This window comes from Centruroides sculpturatus, unplaced genomic scaffold, assembly GCF_000671375.1.
Source record: "Centruroides sculpturatus isolate CEXI.00-Female unplaced genomic scaffold, Cexi_2.0 scaffold76, whole genome shotgun sequence".
Taxonomy (NCBI): Eukaryota; Metazoa; Arthropoda; class Arachnida; order Scorpiones; family Buthidae; genus Centruroides; species Centruroides sculpturatus.
Genome location: NW_019384451.1, coordinates 590,500 through 608,914, shown reverse-complemented (window position 1 = coordinate 608,914; position 18,415 = coordinate 590,500). Strand labels below are relative to the sequence as shown.

The following is an 18,415-nucleotide window of genomic DNA, read 5'->3' as shown; positions in this document are numbered from 1 at the left end:
AATGAAATTTAACAATAATTTTAAAATGATAATTGATAATATAAATAAAAAAATATAATTCATATAAATTATAAAAAAAAATCATAATTTATGTGAACTTCTTCAAATACTGTTTCTTATGAGTCTAACACTTACAGAAAAATTATTTATTGAAATGGTTTAAATTTATAAATTTTATAAAAATGTTTTGAAAAAAGTAATTTACATAGTCAAAACCAATAACTAAAATATGATTTTAAAGTAAGCAGAATCATCAAAAATGTAAAATTATAAATATCTGCATACAGATTTTTTTCTAAATAAAAATGTTAATAAATATTTCTTCATTATTTTCAACATGTTACAACTGCTGAACAACATATTTTATAAAAGCTATAGCATTTACTTCATTTAATATTTTATACTTAAATGAATAACAATCTAATTCAAATAAGACTGATTGTTATAAGTATGTGTATAAAATGTTACAAGTAGTATATATCTTAGATCTATAAACGTAGATCTTATATAAATATCAAATTAAATTATGATGAACTCTAAGGTTTCAATAAGCTAATAATAAACTTGAATTACTTGAAAATGTTAGAAAATGAATATTATAATATAATCTTAGACTTAAAAGCTGTTTTACCACTTTAGTGGCCTAATTACACTACAGCTTAACCCAATGATTTTCTTTTTAATCATCAATTTTAACTTATCAACTTTGAAAGAATTTTAATATATGGAATTTTGGAGAAGTGAAAAATTAGAGGAACTTTAATTTTATGGTCATGTTGTATATCAACAATTCAACAATAAAATTCATTATCAATATACTTGTATAATATTTATAAATATAAATGGAAAAATTCTTACTGACACTAAAACAATTTATTCCATCATATTTAATTATTATTCTCATTCTATTTTTCTTTATTTGATACCTTCTACCCCTTATAACAACACATACCGCTTTTTTAACAAAAGACACGAACCCATAGCCCTTAGACTTGAGAGTCTGTGGGTCTCGTACAACTCTGCAATCACTGAAAAAATAAAAGAAGCATTCATATAGTTTCAAGTAAATAAAGTATTTTATTTAAAAAATTACTAATAAAAAGTTTAAATTATATTAATTTAAAATAATTTTTTAAAGTTTTAGTTAATTACATTTTAATTAATTAATTAAATTTTAATTCATAATATTAAAAAAATAAATTGCTAGAATACATAAGATTTATTCAAATGGCTATTTAAATATTCTATGTTATAGATACATAAAATAAACAATAAAAATTCTATTAAATGAAAATCATCATGCTATCAGAAAATTGTTTTTATTTTACATCAAATTTTAAATGTATAATTTAATTTATATCATTAAGTAAAAACAGAAAAATCACCAATTAATTCCAATAACTATTCAAAAAAATTTTTTTAATATGTACTTTACAAATTTTCTAATACATTTTATTAATTGATGAGTATCTATTTCATATGTATTCTACATAATAACACAGTATTATGATATTACTTTATTCAGATCATATCTATATAAATTTGTCTTATTACATTCAATAAAATAACTGAAAATTATAATTTTCAATGTCTTTAGATACAGTAATAATTTTAAATTGTCATTTTCTATAAAATACTTTCAAAAATATTCTAAATCATGTCTACATTTTTAATTTAGTTTTGCAAGAACTTCAAATAATAAGTGAATTAAAACAACAGTTTTATTTTTACAATATTTTTAAGAATTTTCTCCATCTTTAAGTTTATGGATCATAGTTTAAAATTTATTTATAAAAAGAGAGTAATTTATTTTATTTAACTAACTGAAAATAAAAATTTTTAATTATTTTAAATGTTAAAAATATTCATATAATCTAAGTTAATGTCATAATGTCACCAAAGAATTTTTCTAATATTCTTTGAAATACTAAATTTATATTTTTTAACATTTATTAAAAAAAAAGTAATCTCATTACAATCTTTTGATTTATCTATATTATACTGTTTACTGTAGTAATGAAATTTAACAATAATTTTAAAATGATAATTGATAATATAAATAAAAAATATAATTCATATAAATTATAAAAAAAAATCATAATTTATGTGAATTTCTTCAAATACTGTTTCTTATGAGTCTAACACTTACAGAAAAATTATTTATTGAAATGGTTTAAATTTATAAATTTTATAAAAATGTTTTGAAAAAAGTAATTTACATAGTCAAAACCAATAACTAAAATATGATTTTAAAGTAAGCAGAATCATCAAAAATGTAAAATTATAAATATCTGCATACAGATTTTTTTTCTAAATAAAAATGTTAATAAATATTTCTTCATTATTTTCAACATGTTACAACTGCTGAACAACATATTTTATAAAAGCTATAGCATTTACTTCATTTAATATTTTATACTTAAATGAATAACAATCTAATTCAAATAAGACTGATTGTTATAAGTATGTGTATAAAATGTTACAAGTAGTATATATCTTAGATCTATAAACGTAGATCTTATATAAATATCAAATTAAATTATGATGAACTCTAAGGTTTCAATAAGCTAATAATAAACTTGAATTACTTGAAAATGTTAGAAAATGAATATTATAATATAATCTTAGACTTAAAAGCTGTTTTACCACTTTAGTGGCCTAATTACACTACAGCTTAACCCAATGATTTTCTTTTTAATCATCAATTTTAACTTATCAACTTTGAAAGAATTTTAATATATGGAATTTTGGAGAAGTGAAAAATTAGAGGAACTTTAATTTTATGGTCATGTTGTATATCAATAATTCAACAATAAAATTCATTATCAATATACTTGTATAATATTTATAAATATAAATGAATAATAAATTATAGATAACCATTTGCAAAAAAGTAAATTAAAACAATTTTTAATTACAGCAATAAAATTTCATTAAAGTTCTATTAATGCAGATATGCTATTGTTCTGATAACCCAAATTTCATCAGTAACATTCTCACACGTAACATAGCCTGTTAATGGCAGTTGATACTTATAGTGATTATATATTAATCAAAGTCAGTGACAGAATTATGCAAACATTTATAGATAATAATAAAAATGTGAAAGAAAAGTTTTAAATTGTTTTAATTATAGCATCTATTATACAATTTTTAAACAATTCAAGGAATAAATTAATTATATATAGCAAATCCTCACTTAATGTCATCAATATGTTCTTGAAAACTGCTTCATTCAGCAAAACAACATATAACAAAACTAATTTTACTGTAGGCTAAGTGATGTAAGCAAAATATAATTTGGTTATTATTATTCTAATTGGATTATGTTTGCAACCTCCAGCATTTATTTTCCATCTCATAGAATCAAATTTACTGTTTATAAAGAAAATTCAACAATGATAATTGTACATATTAGCCCAGGATTATTATAGTTATCTTCAATATTAAAAATTTAAGACTACACAAACAATGTTCGAGTCCTTTTTCCTATTTTTATCCTTTATAATTCCAATCCGGGAACCACTATAATAAGATAATCAGCTTAAATGCAATTATATAACTTGGATGCTGTTGTGAATAATTTTTAATGTTTGTAGACATTATAGCCTACAAAAAAAGGTCAACTTCAAGATCATTTTTAATTGTGTGTGAAATTTTTTGATAGTATTTGTCTGTTTTTAGAAGTTTTACTTCAAGTCGCCTACTGTTTGTGGTTCCTGGATTGGAATTATAAAAAATAAAAATAGGAAAAAGGACTCAAACATTGTTTGTGTAGTCTTAAATTTTCAATATTAAAGATAATGATAACTGTAATTACAAATGTACTTTCAAAAAAAAAAAAAATTCAAATATTACAACTTTGAAAAGAAAATTTACTGATCTCTTAATAGATTAGTAAATTTTCTTTTATAAATAAGGGGTGGATTATAGCTGAAATTTTAGGGACATATCTGAGGGTTCAGTGATGTTTATTGTTTATTGGATTATTTCTGTAATTTGTTACAAAGTGAAATTAAACGTTAATGTTGTAACAAAGAAAATCAGTTATCATTACTTGAACTTGCAGATAAAGAAAATTTGTTTTAATATCTTTTAAAAATTTGGCAACAAGTTATATAACTTTCCTGGCAAAAGATTTAAAGCTATATGGCACCTTCTGTTATATTTCATTAAAAACTTTTTATATTATTAATTTTACAAAAATGGCAAAAAGATTACTTTTTGAGGATACAGATGAGTTTTATAAAAAATTGCAAATGTTAATAATGAGTAAAATCTTCATTTGGCCTGACAACACCCCTTTATCTTCCCAATCCCTTGACCTTTTAACCACCAAAATTTAATAGCATCAATCCCCTAATACAAGAACTTCCTTGCAAAATTTCAGAAATTTTTAACAAAATGTACAGGAGATATTAAAATTCAAAGTGGATGAAGAAAATAGTGTCCCCTACACACTAACATCCCTACATATAAAAAAATCTCATTTTTTTTGTATTTCTTATCATTTCAAGGACCCCTGCATTCAAAAATGTAAAAATCTTGAGGGGTGACTTTTTGACCGATTGCCATACTTTCCTTCTGTTATATATAACGACTGAAAAAGTAAAAATTGTTAATTATTAAACATCCAATAATTTATTTTATTAGAGAAGATAATTAATTAACTTTATGTTTTCAATATAAAATAATATTAAATTTTACAGTAATAATCGTAAGCAACATGTTAAAAACAACTTTGTATGTGTAAAAGTAACGTAATTTAAAATTAATTCATTCATTATAAATATAAATGAATTCTAAATATTTATTTTATGTTAGATGCATAATAATAATTTAGATTTAGAATGTTTTAATCAAACATTAATCATTCTATTTGCAGGAATATATAATGCAATAGACAGTTTAATCATTCTACCAGAGTATCTAATATTGCATTTAATTCCAAAATCTGTGCATAAAACTATAAATTGTTATTCAATTACAATATCTGAATATTTGATACAAATGATCATGTATATCAGAATAACTAATCTCTTTTGCAAGTATCATTTGAAAAAGAAATTTAATGGGCCATAAATTTATCTTGTTTTTATGGTTTATTTTTATACTTACAAAATTATAAATAANTGTAACTTCAAAAAAAAAAAAAAATTCAAATATTACAACTTTGAAAAGAAAATTTACTGATCTCTTAATAGATTAGTAAATTTTCTTTTATAAATAAGGGGTGGATTATAGCTGAAATTTTAGGGACATATCTGAGGGTTCAGTGATGTTTATTGTTTATTGGATTATTTCTGTAATTTGTTACAAAGTGAAATTAAACGTTAATGTTGTAACATAAAGAAAATCAGTTATCATTACTTGAACTCGCAGATAAAGAAAATTTGTTTTAATATCTTTTAAAAATTTGGCAACAAGTTATATAACTTTCCTGGCAAAAGATTTAAAGCTATATGGCACCTTCTGTTATATTTCATTAAAAACTTTTTATATTATTAATTTTACAAAAATGGCAAAAATATTACTTTTTGAGGATACAGATGAGTTTTATAAAAAATTGCAAATGTTAATAATGAGTAAAATCTTCATTTGGCCTGACAACACCCCTTTATCTTCCCAATCCCTTGACCTTTTAACCACCAAAATTTAATAGCATCAATCCCCTAATACAAGAACTTCCTTGCAAAATTTCAGAAATTTTTAACAAAATGTACAGGAGATATTAAAATTCAAAGTGGATGAAGAAAATAGTGTCCCCTACACACTAACATCCCTACATATAAAAAAATCTCATTTTTTTTGTATTTCTTATCATTTCAAGGACCCCTGCATTCAAAAATGTAAAAATCTTGAGGGGTGACTTTTTGACCGATTGCCATACTTTCCTTCTGTTATATATAACGACTGAAAAAGTAAAAATTGTTAATTATTAAACATCCAATAATTTATTTTATTAGAGAAGATAATTAATTAACTTTATGTTTTCAATATAAAATAATATTAAATTTTACAGTAATAATCGTAAGCAACATGTTAAAAACAACTTTGTATGTGTAAAAGTAACGTAATTTAAAATTAATTCATTCATTATAAATATAAATGAATTCTAAATATTTATTTTATGTTAGATGCATAATAATAATTTAGATTTAGAATGTTTTAATCAAACATTAATCATTCTATTTGCAGGAATATATAATGCAATAGACAGTTTAATCATTCTACCAGAGTATCTAATATTGCATTTAATTCCAAAATCTGTGCATAAAACTATAAATTGTTATTCAATTACAATATCTGAATATTTGATACAAATGATCATGTATATCAGAATAACTAATCTCTTTTGCAAGTATCATTTGAAAAAGAAATTTAATGGGCCATAAATTTATCTTGTTTTTATGGTTTATTTTTATACTTACAAAATTATAAATAAGATTAATATGATAAGAATATGTGAAGAAACATATTAAAAATGTACTTTTTCTATTTAGTTTCTCTCTCTTTTTGCACATGTTTTGTTATGTCTAATATTCTAAAAGTAATTTAATATTCTATTTCATATATTAAATTATTTTTATTAAAGTGATTTAGAATTACTAATAAGTTAATTATAAATCACTATCTACACAGCTGCATACATTGCTTAATTGTAAATAATTCTACTACAAACTTTCTATCGCTTTTATCTATTACTGTTTTACATCATTTAATTGTAAAACATTAATATTTCAATTTATTGCCAATATAATTTTTATATTATAATATAGATAACAGATTAATTATAAATAAATTTGTACAAAAATAACTGGGTAAGGAAATATTGAAAATAAACAAACTTTTAAATCATATTTAAAATTATGACAATGACATGCACACAGAACACCTTCCTTACTTACTCCAGCATTGTGTTTTCTAAATGTTCTAAACATACTATGTTTAGAACATTTAGAACATACATTGTTTTGAATGTTTGATCAGTGGAATGGCTTTCTACTTGAAGAAAGCTTCTATTGATATATGCAGCTGAAAATGCTTGTAATTTAGAATACATGATGCTGGAGTAAGTGAAGGTGTTCTGTGTCCATGTCAGTGTCAATTGTGAACAGTTCAAGTATATTAATTAAAATAAAATTAAAAACCTTAATCAGTCATCTTCAGATTCAAAACCATAGTTTTAAGATATGTACTGTACATTACAGACATTCCAGATAATATAACATTTAAAACAAGCATGCAAAACATTTAAAATTTAAAAAATTAATGAGTAAGAATGAACAAACATAATAATATAATTAATATAATGAATGCAGGCTTTGTATTAAAATTCAAATTTCTTGTTTTTTTATGTAGCTGATTACATTTTGTTAGTTTGTCATTTGAATTATTTTTTCTTTTAGTTTTTACATATTCTTTTTTCCTATATTCATTAATTTTTTAATTTCAAATGTTCTGTATGCTTGTTTTTAAATATATTATACATTCTTTATTCAACATTTATATTTACCTTAGTACTTTATTACCAAACCTGAAGGTTGATTAGCACCGATAATAAAGATAATTTTTTAAACAAATTTACTGTTTAAAAAATTTTTTTTCAATACTGATTGACCATTCCTCATTCAAAGTAAACAAAATAAATAAAATAAAATAATAAGTAAATAAATTGTAATAAAATCTCAATTATCTAGTATTATCAGGTTCTATAAATTTGAAAGCTAAATAAAATGTATAAAATAATGNTTTTGTTGTGGAATTCTAAATCTTTTTGTACCATTAATACCATTCAAATTCAACTGGAAAATACAAAAAAACATGTATTTTGCGAGCTAAAAAATTTCCTCTCCACTGACTGAAACATGTTCGGATTAGGTGGATGTTCGGATTAGCAGTGTTCAGACTAGTGAGACACTACTGTATAGTCTTTGCAAACCAGTATTCCATATATTAATATGTGCTATAATTATTGTCTCCTTTGTTTCTCATCACATGTGACCATATGTAAGTGCTGTCTTGCATTCTCAGAATGAATAACAAAATCAAACAGCATAAGACTAAGAAAATCACTGACTGAGACCCTGGAAATGATTAAATGGACATACAGTGATCCTACTTTAAGCAATGCAAAGTATTTTGAGTGACACTCATTCTTTAAAAAGAGACAAATGCCCATTAAAAATAACGAACATTCAAGATGACTGCATACCAGCACAACCTCTAAGAAAAAAAAAAAAATCAATGATTAATCCATGAAAACTGTTGGTTAGACATCCTTGGACATTGATATTGTCAAGATTGGGTTTGGAGTGTGCCAAGCCCAATCTTGACAATATCAATGATCACAGATAGATGATCTCCATGATGTATCACATGACAGTCAAATTCATTCCTAAGCTCTTGACTGTTGACCAGAAGCAGTGATGCCTTGAAATGTGCAATGAGTTCTGTGATCATTCTAATTGTGACCCTACTTTCATCTCCAGAATCATCATGTGATAAAAGTTGTATTTATGGCTATGATCCTGAGACAAAGCAACAGTTGTTGCAATGGAAGAGCGCATGTATACTTATTGTTTTTTTTATATTAAGGAATTTATAATACATCAGGAATTTGACCTCCTGGTCAAATGATAAATTCTGAGTTTTATTATATTGTTTTGAGAAGGTCGAGAGATTTGTTTGAAAACAATCAGAACTTTGACTCAACTACAATTGGCTGTTGTCATGTCAATGCTTCTATTCCACATCTCATTGAAAACACAGCTTAACAGTTTTTAGCCCAAAACAAATCATTATAGTAATCATTTCTCAACTATTATACTCACCAGATTTGGTGACTTTGCACTGTTCATAAAGATGAAGTGGAAACTGAAAGGATGATGTTTTTACATTGTACAAGAAATTCAAAACTGAATTAGCATTTGATAAGCTTATTGAAAAAAAGACTTTCAGATGGCCTTTCAACCATGGAATTGCACATATATATATAAGGTCAACCAGATTATATATATATTTTGTAAAATACTGAAAATTGTTCTCAAATATTTCAAAATTGAATTTATTAACATTTAGCATAACATTAAATCATTTCAAAATTTATGGAAAGCATTAAATATTGCTAGCTTGATTAATTATAGCCATTAAATATCATAGTTTTAACATAACAGATTATATATAAATTAATCTGTACAATTCCAGATCACGTCTTATCTCACAAATTTGATCTAATGAATACAATCTATAATGTTTATCTAGTTCTATAGATACATTAAGCAGTTTTATAGAAACTAAATTTAGAAACATTATTTTGCAGAAATACTTTTAGATAAGAGTTTACTGTCATAACTTACTGGAATAAAAATTGGATTTAAAATTTCATTTCTTTATTACACTAAATCTGCAGATTAAAGCTTATCATAAAAATGTGCTGATATCTGTTACCAAGTTTGCAGATGTACAGTACAATTCATCCCTTTTTTTTTAATTTGAGATTTTATCTCCTTCATTAAATCCAAACATTTTAATAGATCAAAGCATTAAATGGCATTCTTAATATATTGACTGAAAATCTACTTTATTATATTTCAGAATAGCTAAATTATAACTATTTATTACATCTATAATATGAAAATTTTAATAATAATATTACATAAAACACAGTCCAAAATAGTAGTTTGGTACTAAAATTCTATAAAATTCTGCACTATTTTTATGTATTAGTAAAAAAGTTTTAAAACAAGGATAATATAATTATAATTCAAAAATTTGAATTTCTGTCGAATGAATAATTATTTTTGCACAAATTAAAGACAAAGTCACTCTAAAAAATATTTCAGACAATCACCATTTTTATTTAGTGTTCTAGAACAAATCATAGACAACTGGACCTTCTTTTTTAGGCTACACAACTGCCCACAATTAAAAAAGTAACTTAAAAACACAAGAAACCAATAAAGATTAAAAGAATTCTTCTTTAAAATTGGAATGGTAAATCTTACATCTTGTTAGTTCATCCTTGTCCATTCAGGTTTCTGGCTCCTTTTATCTACTGAGGATTAGCACTGACAAATGTAGATTACGCCAAGATATCTCTCTGGTGACAAATTTTAACGATATATTTGAATTTCAGTCAAATGAATAATTCAATTCAAATAATTCAAAAATAATAATGAAGCTTATATATTCACAAATTTAATTAGAATGAATAGATTTAAAAATGAAAATGTGAAAAATGAAAAACTTTATTTTAATATAAATAACACAATAGCAAAAAAGTTTTGGAAAACTTTCTGAAAGTTTATAAGAATTTATCATACAAGAAGACAATATGAAACAATTTAATCTGATTTGTAAAAAACTTGCTCAAATTATAACGTAATAACTAAATACCAAATCACAATTTGTTAATAATGATATATTATCTATTATAGTAGTACTTAAAATGGAAATATCTATATATATATATATAAAAATGGATGTGTATGTCCCTATATTTCACTTTTCCGCCAAAACTACACATCGTGAATGGTGTTTGTATGTGGTAGTAGCCCCAAGTCTCCATTCGTGACTATGGGGGTTGCATCTCGATAGCTATAAGGGTGCGGGAGATATGGGGCTGAAAGTGGTTTTCTATTTTGAATGTTATGTTCGAATTTAATTCGAACAATGTTTGAATTTGAATTAAAACATAAAATTCGAATATTGGTTCGATTATAGAACAATTGTAAACGTTCCAGAAACGTTGAAAATAGTTCGTTTGACTGGAAGTGAACAGATGTTCAGAAATGGAATCAGGACCAGGTCTCTAATTAGTCTGGAAATGGGGGACCTAATTCTTGCATTCTGTGAAAACTGGTAAGATTAGCTATAATGTAATTATCTTAATCTTCACTATCGTTACTTTTTGCCCACAAATAAAAACCCAGAGAAGCAGGTCCTTGCAGCCAGATTCTAGATTACTTAGAAAAACAGTCTTTTATATATATATATATATACTAGCTTACCCGTCGCGCATTGCTGCGATCTCAGAAGAAACGAAATTCAAGTTTCGTTATGATAAAATTAAATTTACATTTTATCATTTTTATTGAAACTTAGTATTATATTATTATTATTCATTTTAATTGGGAAAATATTTCAAAGTGTCGTTTCAATTCTATTTATTTATTGGAGTGCTTGTGGATACACGATATTTTTTGTTTTTCTGTCTGATGCGTACACGAATAAATCAGAAGTTTTTCCGACGCGTGAACAGGCCACATACAGTTNACATTTTCGACCTCCTCCATCTTTCCACCACTCCTCCACATTTTCAACAATCCACAGAACCTTTTTATAACAGTGTTGTCTCCGTAACAAACTTCACTAACGTTTTCAATCTCCACCGAGGTCTTCAGGTAGTGACTAAACGGTGTCTCCTCTTGACCATTGGAACGATGATGCCCAAGATGTAAATAATATGCACATCGCATTTCACCCCTCTGCTTGTCCCAGTTCGAATTCTTCGAATAAGTATCTCCATGCCTGCGCGATGGTCTCTCTGTCTTTAAAGTTGATCAACTTTAAAGACAAGCAGAGGGGTGAAATGCAATGTGCACATTATTTACATCTCGGGCATCATCGTTCCAATGGTCAAGAGGAGACACCGTTTAGTCACTACCTGAAGACCTCGGTGGAGATTGAAAACGTTAGTGAAGTTTGTTACGGAGACAACACCATTATAAAAAGATTCTGTGGATTGTTATTGATAACTTAATTATAAGTTTAGAAGAATAAATAAATATATATATAAATATTTTACTTTTAAAGTTTTATTCACAGCTAAGCCTGAACAAAATAATGTAAATGCATCTTGAGATTTTCCTAAAGAATTCCATTCCAATGATAATCTGAAAATAAATATAAAATTCAAAAATAATACAAACAAGAATATGGATACTTTTCCAATAAATTTTTTAAAAATTTATGTTTAAACTTACAATAACAAAAGCAAAAGAAAAAAAATTGAATGATATTTTTAATATTATACAAAATATAATTTAATAAGTCAAATCATGTTGTTTGGAGCAGTGTTTCCCAACCTTTTTGGATTAGCAACACATTGAATTTAATTAGATTCCTGCAACACACTGTAATTTTTAAAATAGAAATGTTTAAAATTCTTTTCTAATAGGAAATTTTAATTTTAAATTATCTGTTAAAATTTATAACTTTCCATTATAAAGAATTCTGTAGCTGAAGTTAAATCTAGTAACCTAATGTCCTAGAAATATCTCAATCTGCTATTTGTAGCCCAATCTTTCAATCCCAAAACACAGCCAAATTTTATGAGATAAAAGAAAAAAGGGTAGTCTATGGGCACCTGAAAATATGTTACTGTAATAACAAAGCCATATTAACCAGATTAAAGTTGTTCTTGGTCTATTATTCTCTTATAGTATGGAGGCATTTTGATCTAAACAAACGAGTTAACATATGCATATCAAAGTTTAGATAGAATTTAAACTTCAAATTTTGAAGTAGCTGTATTTCAAACTAACCAAATTCCTTAACATGTAAATATCTATATATCCGGCTGGGACAAAAGTACAGTTATGAGCTAACGGAATTTCGAACTATCTGAGTTTGAATTAATGAGGATTTCCTGTAGATTGCTCTATTCAAAGGCTGATTCTATAATCAAATATTAAAAACAGGCAAAAACTGGGAACATCTGGTCATCCTATCTAATAAAAATATCATTTGAAATCATATGTTAATGGTAGATGAATTCAAATGATATGATATCAATTGCCAAGACATAATATGACATAACAACCCCTAGCATCAAGTTGTATTTGAAATCAACTGATATCATTTTTTTCATCTGTTTTCTCATCTGTTGATCAAGTGATATCATGTTGTGATTGATTTCGTTATTACTATTATATTGGGTTTTGTGAGTTATACTTGGTGCTGCCACCAGTGGCTGTATACTATGACAAACCATAGTCAAGGCATAGCAACCTCAACAAAACAAAAATTAAATAAATGTGTCAGTGTGTGTGTCTGTATTCAGGAATTTCCTAATAATATGACATGTATTCAATTCATTATTATTATTTTTATTTGAAGTCAACCAGAAACATTATAGAAATGATATCTTGTAATAACATGCCTTGCCATCTGGTAATTTGAAATCATTTCATTAGTTGATATCAAGTTAGATCATACATTTCATTTAATCATTTCATCATTTAAAACCGTCTAAAAATCACATGAAGAAATGATATTTTTATTAGGGTTANAAAAATCTTTATAAAAATGTCTTTATTTTTTCATCAACTTTATTTGACAGCAAAAGAAAAATTATAGACAACATTCAATTAATTGAATCCACATAAAGTATTAAATAACCATATAAGACTGCTGCCTTGTTGTTATAATTATCAGATTATAAAAGATATGTAATAAATACAAATGTTTCTGATTTCTTTAAATAACATTTAATATCCTAGGATGCATTTTGGCTTTTTTAATAGCCCTTCAGCTGGGCTATATATTCACTTTGACTATACATTATAATACTGTAATAATAATATAATAATAATATACACAAAAGGAACCAATAAAATACAATATCCTTATAAACGAAAATTTACATTAACTATTTACTTTAATGTATAACATTACAACAATAATTATAACAATCTTAAATAAAATTAATGTGAATTCACTAAACACTGTGTATTAATTTTCTACTTCAAACATTTTTTATAATTATTAGCATATTGACAAAATGTATATGAAACCTGGCTGAGGAGGGCTATTAAAAAAGTTGAAATGCATCCTGATATTATGTATTAACTAAAAAAATCAGAAAGGTGTATGATAAGTCCAATAATTAAGGCAACAAAATCAGCAGGCTTATTTACTACTTTTTAATAGATTAACAGACTAAAAGCTTACATTGAATCAACAAAACAAAATGGTTAGTGGATTTGTATATATTTATTAATGATGCCATTGTAATACAGTATATAAAAACAAATCACCCAAAAAACAATTTTAAAAAAAATTATTGCAAAATTTTTAAAATATGAATTTCCAAATAAGGAAGTTAATGGTGAGCATCTATCACTGTATAATTTGTAGTGAAAGTTTTGAAGGTTTTGAGCTTCTAAAGACATCTGGAAACAAATTACCCAATGAATATTGTAAAAGCTATTATATTTTTTGAAAGAAACTGTCAATTCCCTCAAAAAATGTGAAAATATTTTATTATTAAAACACAATAACGACTCTTTTAAAGATTGAAAATTGAAAGCATTTGCAAAAAAAGCATACAAATTCTGAATACAACAGATATCAGGACCCTCAAAAAGCTAACTGTCTGCACAAAAGGCAGATAGTTGAAAACTGATAATGATAATTTACAATTACATAATGTTAATAAAGTAAGTACAGGAGTTGCAAGCATTTTTAAAGCTATATTATATTGCAACTGTTAGATAGAATATTAAGTTCATGGTGTTTCAAGTTCAGTTTAAACTTCAAAATAAGCATTAATATTAACTATTTCTTTATGCCCACTTGAAAGAATCTTGTGTTCCATTAGGGAGTATGTCCCACAGTTTCAGAGCCACTGACTAGTTCTAATATATGTAATTAACAAATGTAATTTTTTTTGTAAATTTTCCTGGAATGATTATTATATAGATCAACTTTATCAAAAATTTAAAACCAGTTTAAGACATTGCATTTTTGCTTTCTTAAACTGGTTTTAAATGTTTGATGTTTTGTTTTTAAACTGATTTTTTGGGAAATCAGTTGTTCATTGATCTGTATATATGTAATCTTCATATTTAACATATAATAAATTTGAAATATATTTAATTAAAAACAATCAAAAATTGGAAGTATATTTACTATTATATAAAATTTGGGATATAAACTATAACCAATAAAAGTAAACAATTCAAGGAATTTTCTAGGCTTAATCAGTTAAACATTTCTTGAAATATCACTTATTTTTCAAAGAAACAAAAAAAATAAATAAATATAAATAAAAATGACCAATTTGTTTTTATTTATAATTCTATAATCTAAAAAATATTTTCTTTTTTTTATAATATTTTACTTGTTATTCAATAACTGAAATTTTTCAAAGCATTTTAAAATCTGAATGCTTTTTAATGAAATAATTATTTTATGTCATAGACCTGTTGAATGAATGTATAATATCTCAGAAAACAAATTCTGATTAAGCACACAATTCTCCTTAAATTGTTAGCATATTTTGATTATGGTTTCTAAGAAATAGAGTCTAATATTACATGAACTATTTCGGATGTATTATCTATGATGTATTTGGGTCATTAACAATTCTTTGAATTAGGTAAACAACAACAGGCAACGAAAACTTAAAAATTTTTGCATGCTTAGAAAGGACATGATTTTATGATTATTATTTATTTATTTATAAATATTGGTAAAATACATATAAATATTGTTAAGACAAACAAGGTATGAGCTATAAGTTATGAACTATGAGTTACAAGTTATTTCCAACTCCAGAAAAGGAAATATTTTTGAATAATGTACTGTAGCATTGTTAATTATTTTATGTCAGAATGTTTAATAAAGCACATCAAAGAAAAGTGGTTCTTCAGAAACAAATTTTTTCAAAGAAATTTTATACATTTTCTTTTAATTTATATTGTATTTAGTGTATAATGGAATGCATTTTTAATTTTATGTAATTGTCTTTGTTTTTATGTATATTTGTTAATTTTTGGGGTAGATATCAACTATCCTTTTCTATTTACTCATAAAAATTCGTAAATAAATAAGGTATGTAATATGTATATCTATGTTTGTTAATTACAAAGTCATTCTTTTAACTCATTTCCGAGTAGTAGATCAATAGAAAAGAATGGTGATTTTTATAAAGAAAACAAAATATTTGTATTTTTTCACCCAGATATCTTGCACCCAGTTAGTGGTAGTCCAGTTAACGGTCACCTATTTGTCTATCACCCACTCGTCATCACCCAGTGGATGGTGTCCCTTCAGATTGTATTTTAATTTTTATATTACATTTGTTTCTATATATCTCAAGTTTACAATCTGAGTCCATAAATGCTTGAAAGTGGTGAATAAGTTTCAAGAACACATATTTATTTTTAAGCAAATCTATGTGATTTGCTTAAAAATAATTGTCTAATTAAACAAAAAGTGAAAAATTAAACAGGAAGTTCATAAATTTAATTTTTTAATGTGAATTACTATTACAATTTATCTTATAATGAAAATTAGATTAATTTGTTTGCAATATCAAGATCATATTAACATATTACAATTACTTCTATTAGATCTATGACAATTTTAAATATAGATAATCAGTTCACAATGTAATGAATTGAGCACAATATTTTTCAGATTTATTTATATGCATTTTTGAAAAGGATCTAGTTTTCATCTGATTTTTAAAAGAGTCTGTGGTCTATTTTAAAAGATTAAGAGTCTTTGCTCTAAGTTAAAATAAATGTTTACTTGTTTTGTATTTTATAAATATTAAATAAAAATTTAAATCAACTAACTATAGAATGAATTATTGTTACATATTTAAATTGATAAATTACACACTTTAAAATATACAAAACATAAATACTGTATAGTAAAATCTCAATTTAATAGACTAATTCAGACTAGGGATGTTCTTTTAAGTTGAAAGTCCTTTATAATATAATAAAGTAGGTTTTCTGAATATGTGCTAAAAAATTGACAAATTAGTTAGTTTACCTGTTTGTGTAATTAAAGTTCAGTATGTATGAGAAGTTTAACTTCCATAAAAGTTTATTATATGTAGTATTGCTCATGTATTCACTGTATTCTAAGATTGTAATAAACAAGTACCTGACTAAATTGAAATAAATAAGCAACCTTTCTTGGAAAATACATTTTAATTGTATTTAACTAAAAAAAAAAAAAGAAAGAATGTTCTTAAAACAAAAACAAAGATTTAAATTTGGCAAAAACAAAAATGTTTCCTATTTATTTGTTTTTGAATAATAATGTATCGAGACTTTCCTGCCGTCACATAAAGTTAAAAGCAGTGACTCTTGGATTTGAAAAAAATAACCAGTTAAGTTTATTACATAAAAAAAGCATTTTAAAATTAACAATGTGTTAAATTTCACATACAGATAGGAAATTTTGTCTGTTAAACTGAGATCCATAATATCAAGGTTTTACTGTAACAAACATTACAGGTAAGAAATTTGTATTTATTAAATTTAAGCATTAAATCATATATGATTATTATTGATAAATAAAATAAATTTAAAATTTAAGTTGTTTATAAATTAAAATTTGCCTAAATATTTGTGTGAGCCATTTAATTACTAAACTTTTGTAGAAAAATGACTAACTACAGTTGACTTTTTGGAAAAATTAAATATAATTTTGAAATGAGATGCTAAAAATATTAAATCTTTGAAGGAAAAAGTTTTAAATATTTTTTCTTCTTCAGAGGTTATTAATGTAGGAATTAAATATTGGTTTTTATGAAGATGATATCTATTTGATAACTTAATAGAATCATCAAATAGAAAATAAAACAAGATAAAGGCATTGATATTGATTATGAATTTTTAACAAGTTTTACAAATTGAGGCAGAGAAAAGTCTCAAAATAAAAGTGCCCTGTAACTTTGCTATGTTTTTGAGGTTATTAAAAAGGATAAATTATGAAGACATTGTTAATTTTTTTTTTTTTGGAGTATTTCTTCTATTCTACAAAAGACATAAATGTAAATTATTAAAAAAATGTTATATTGGAGAAGGCAAAACAACAGGTGCGGTTGTTATTTGAAATGAAAACAAAGAAAATAAGTAAAAGTGAATATCAAAAACTAACTTGAGAAATGAATTACAAATATATCCTTCAATATTTCATGTACTGTTTCCATCTCTTTTCTTTTGGATGCTTAAAGTTATGAAAAATGCTATGCTATTTGCAAGATCCTTTTGGGAGAAAAGTCGATAACTAGAAATTCAGAAAAGATTGTACTATCTTTCAAATGTGAAGGTTGTCAAAAATATGATCAACCAACATGGAGTTTTCAAGACTATATCATCTTTTGCACTATCAATGCTTCAGAAACTTCATAGAATTTGCAAATATTGAAAAAGAAAGTTTGGGTGCATTATATGAAATAAGAAGGCATAAATCTGGTAACAAATGCAATACTCAATATGTAAGAACAGTTTTTTTAAGTACTTATAATATTTTTTCAATCAAATTCTTTACTTTATAATGAATGTTAAAACGTCACATCATTTGTGTTTTTACTTTACAATATACTGTATATTCCATTTCATATTTTTAATATGAATATAAATAAATTTTAAGACCTAGTTAAAAA

At 24.7% G+C, this 18,415-nt stretch overlaps 1 protein-coding gene across 6 annotated transcripts in view; it reads right to left on the bottom strand.

Annotated features, from left to right (window-relative positions):
* The window catches only part of LOC111620559 (nucleolysin TIAR-like), a 363,479-nt gene that overhangs the window by 54,250 nt on the left and 290,814 nt on the right, over positions 1-18,415 (bottom strand). For all 6 annotated transcript variants that reach the window (XM_023362491.1, XM_023362493.1, XM_023362495.1 and 3 more), the window contains one exon: positions 953-1,028. In XM_023362491.1, coding sequence (XP_023218259.1) covers positions 953-1,028 — 76 coding nt within the window. The remainder of the gene's footprint in view (positions 1-952; positions 1,029-18,415) is intronic.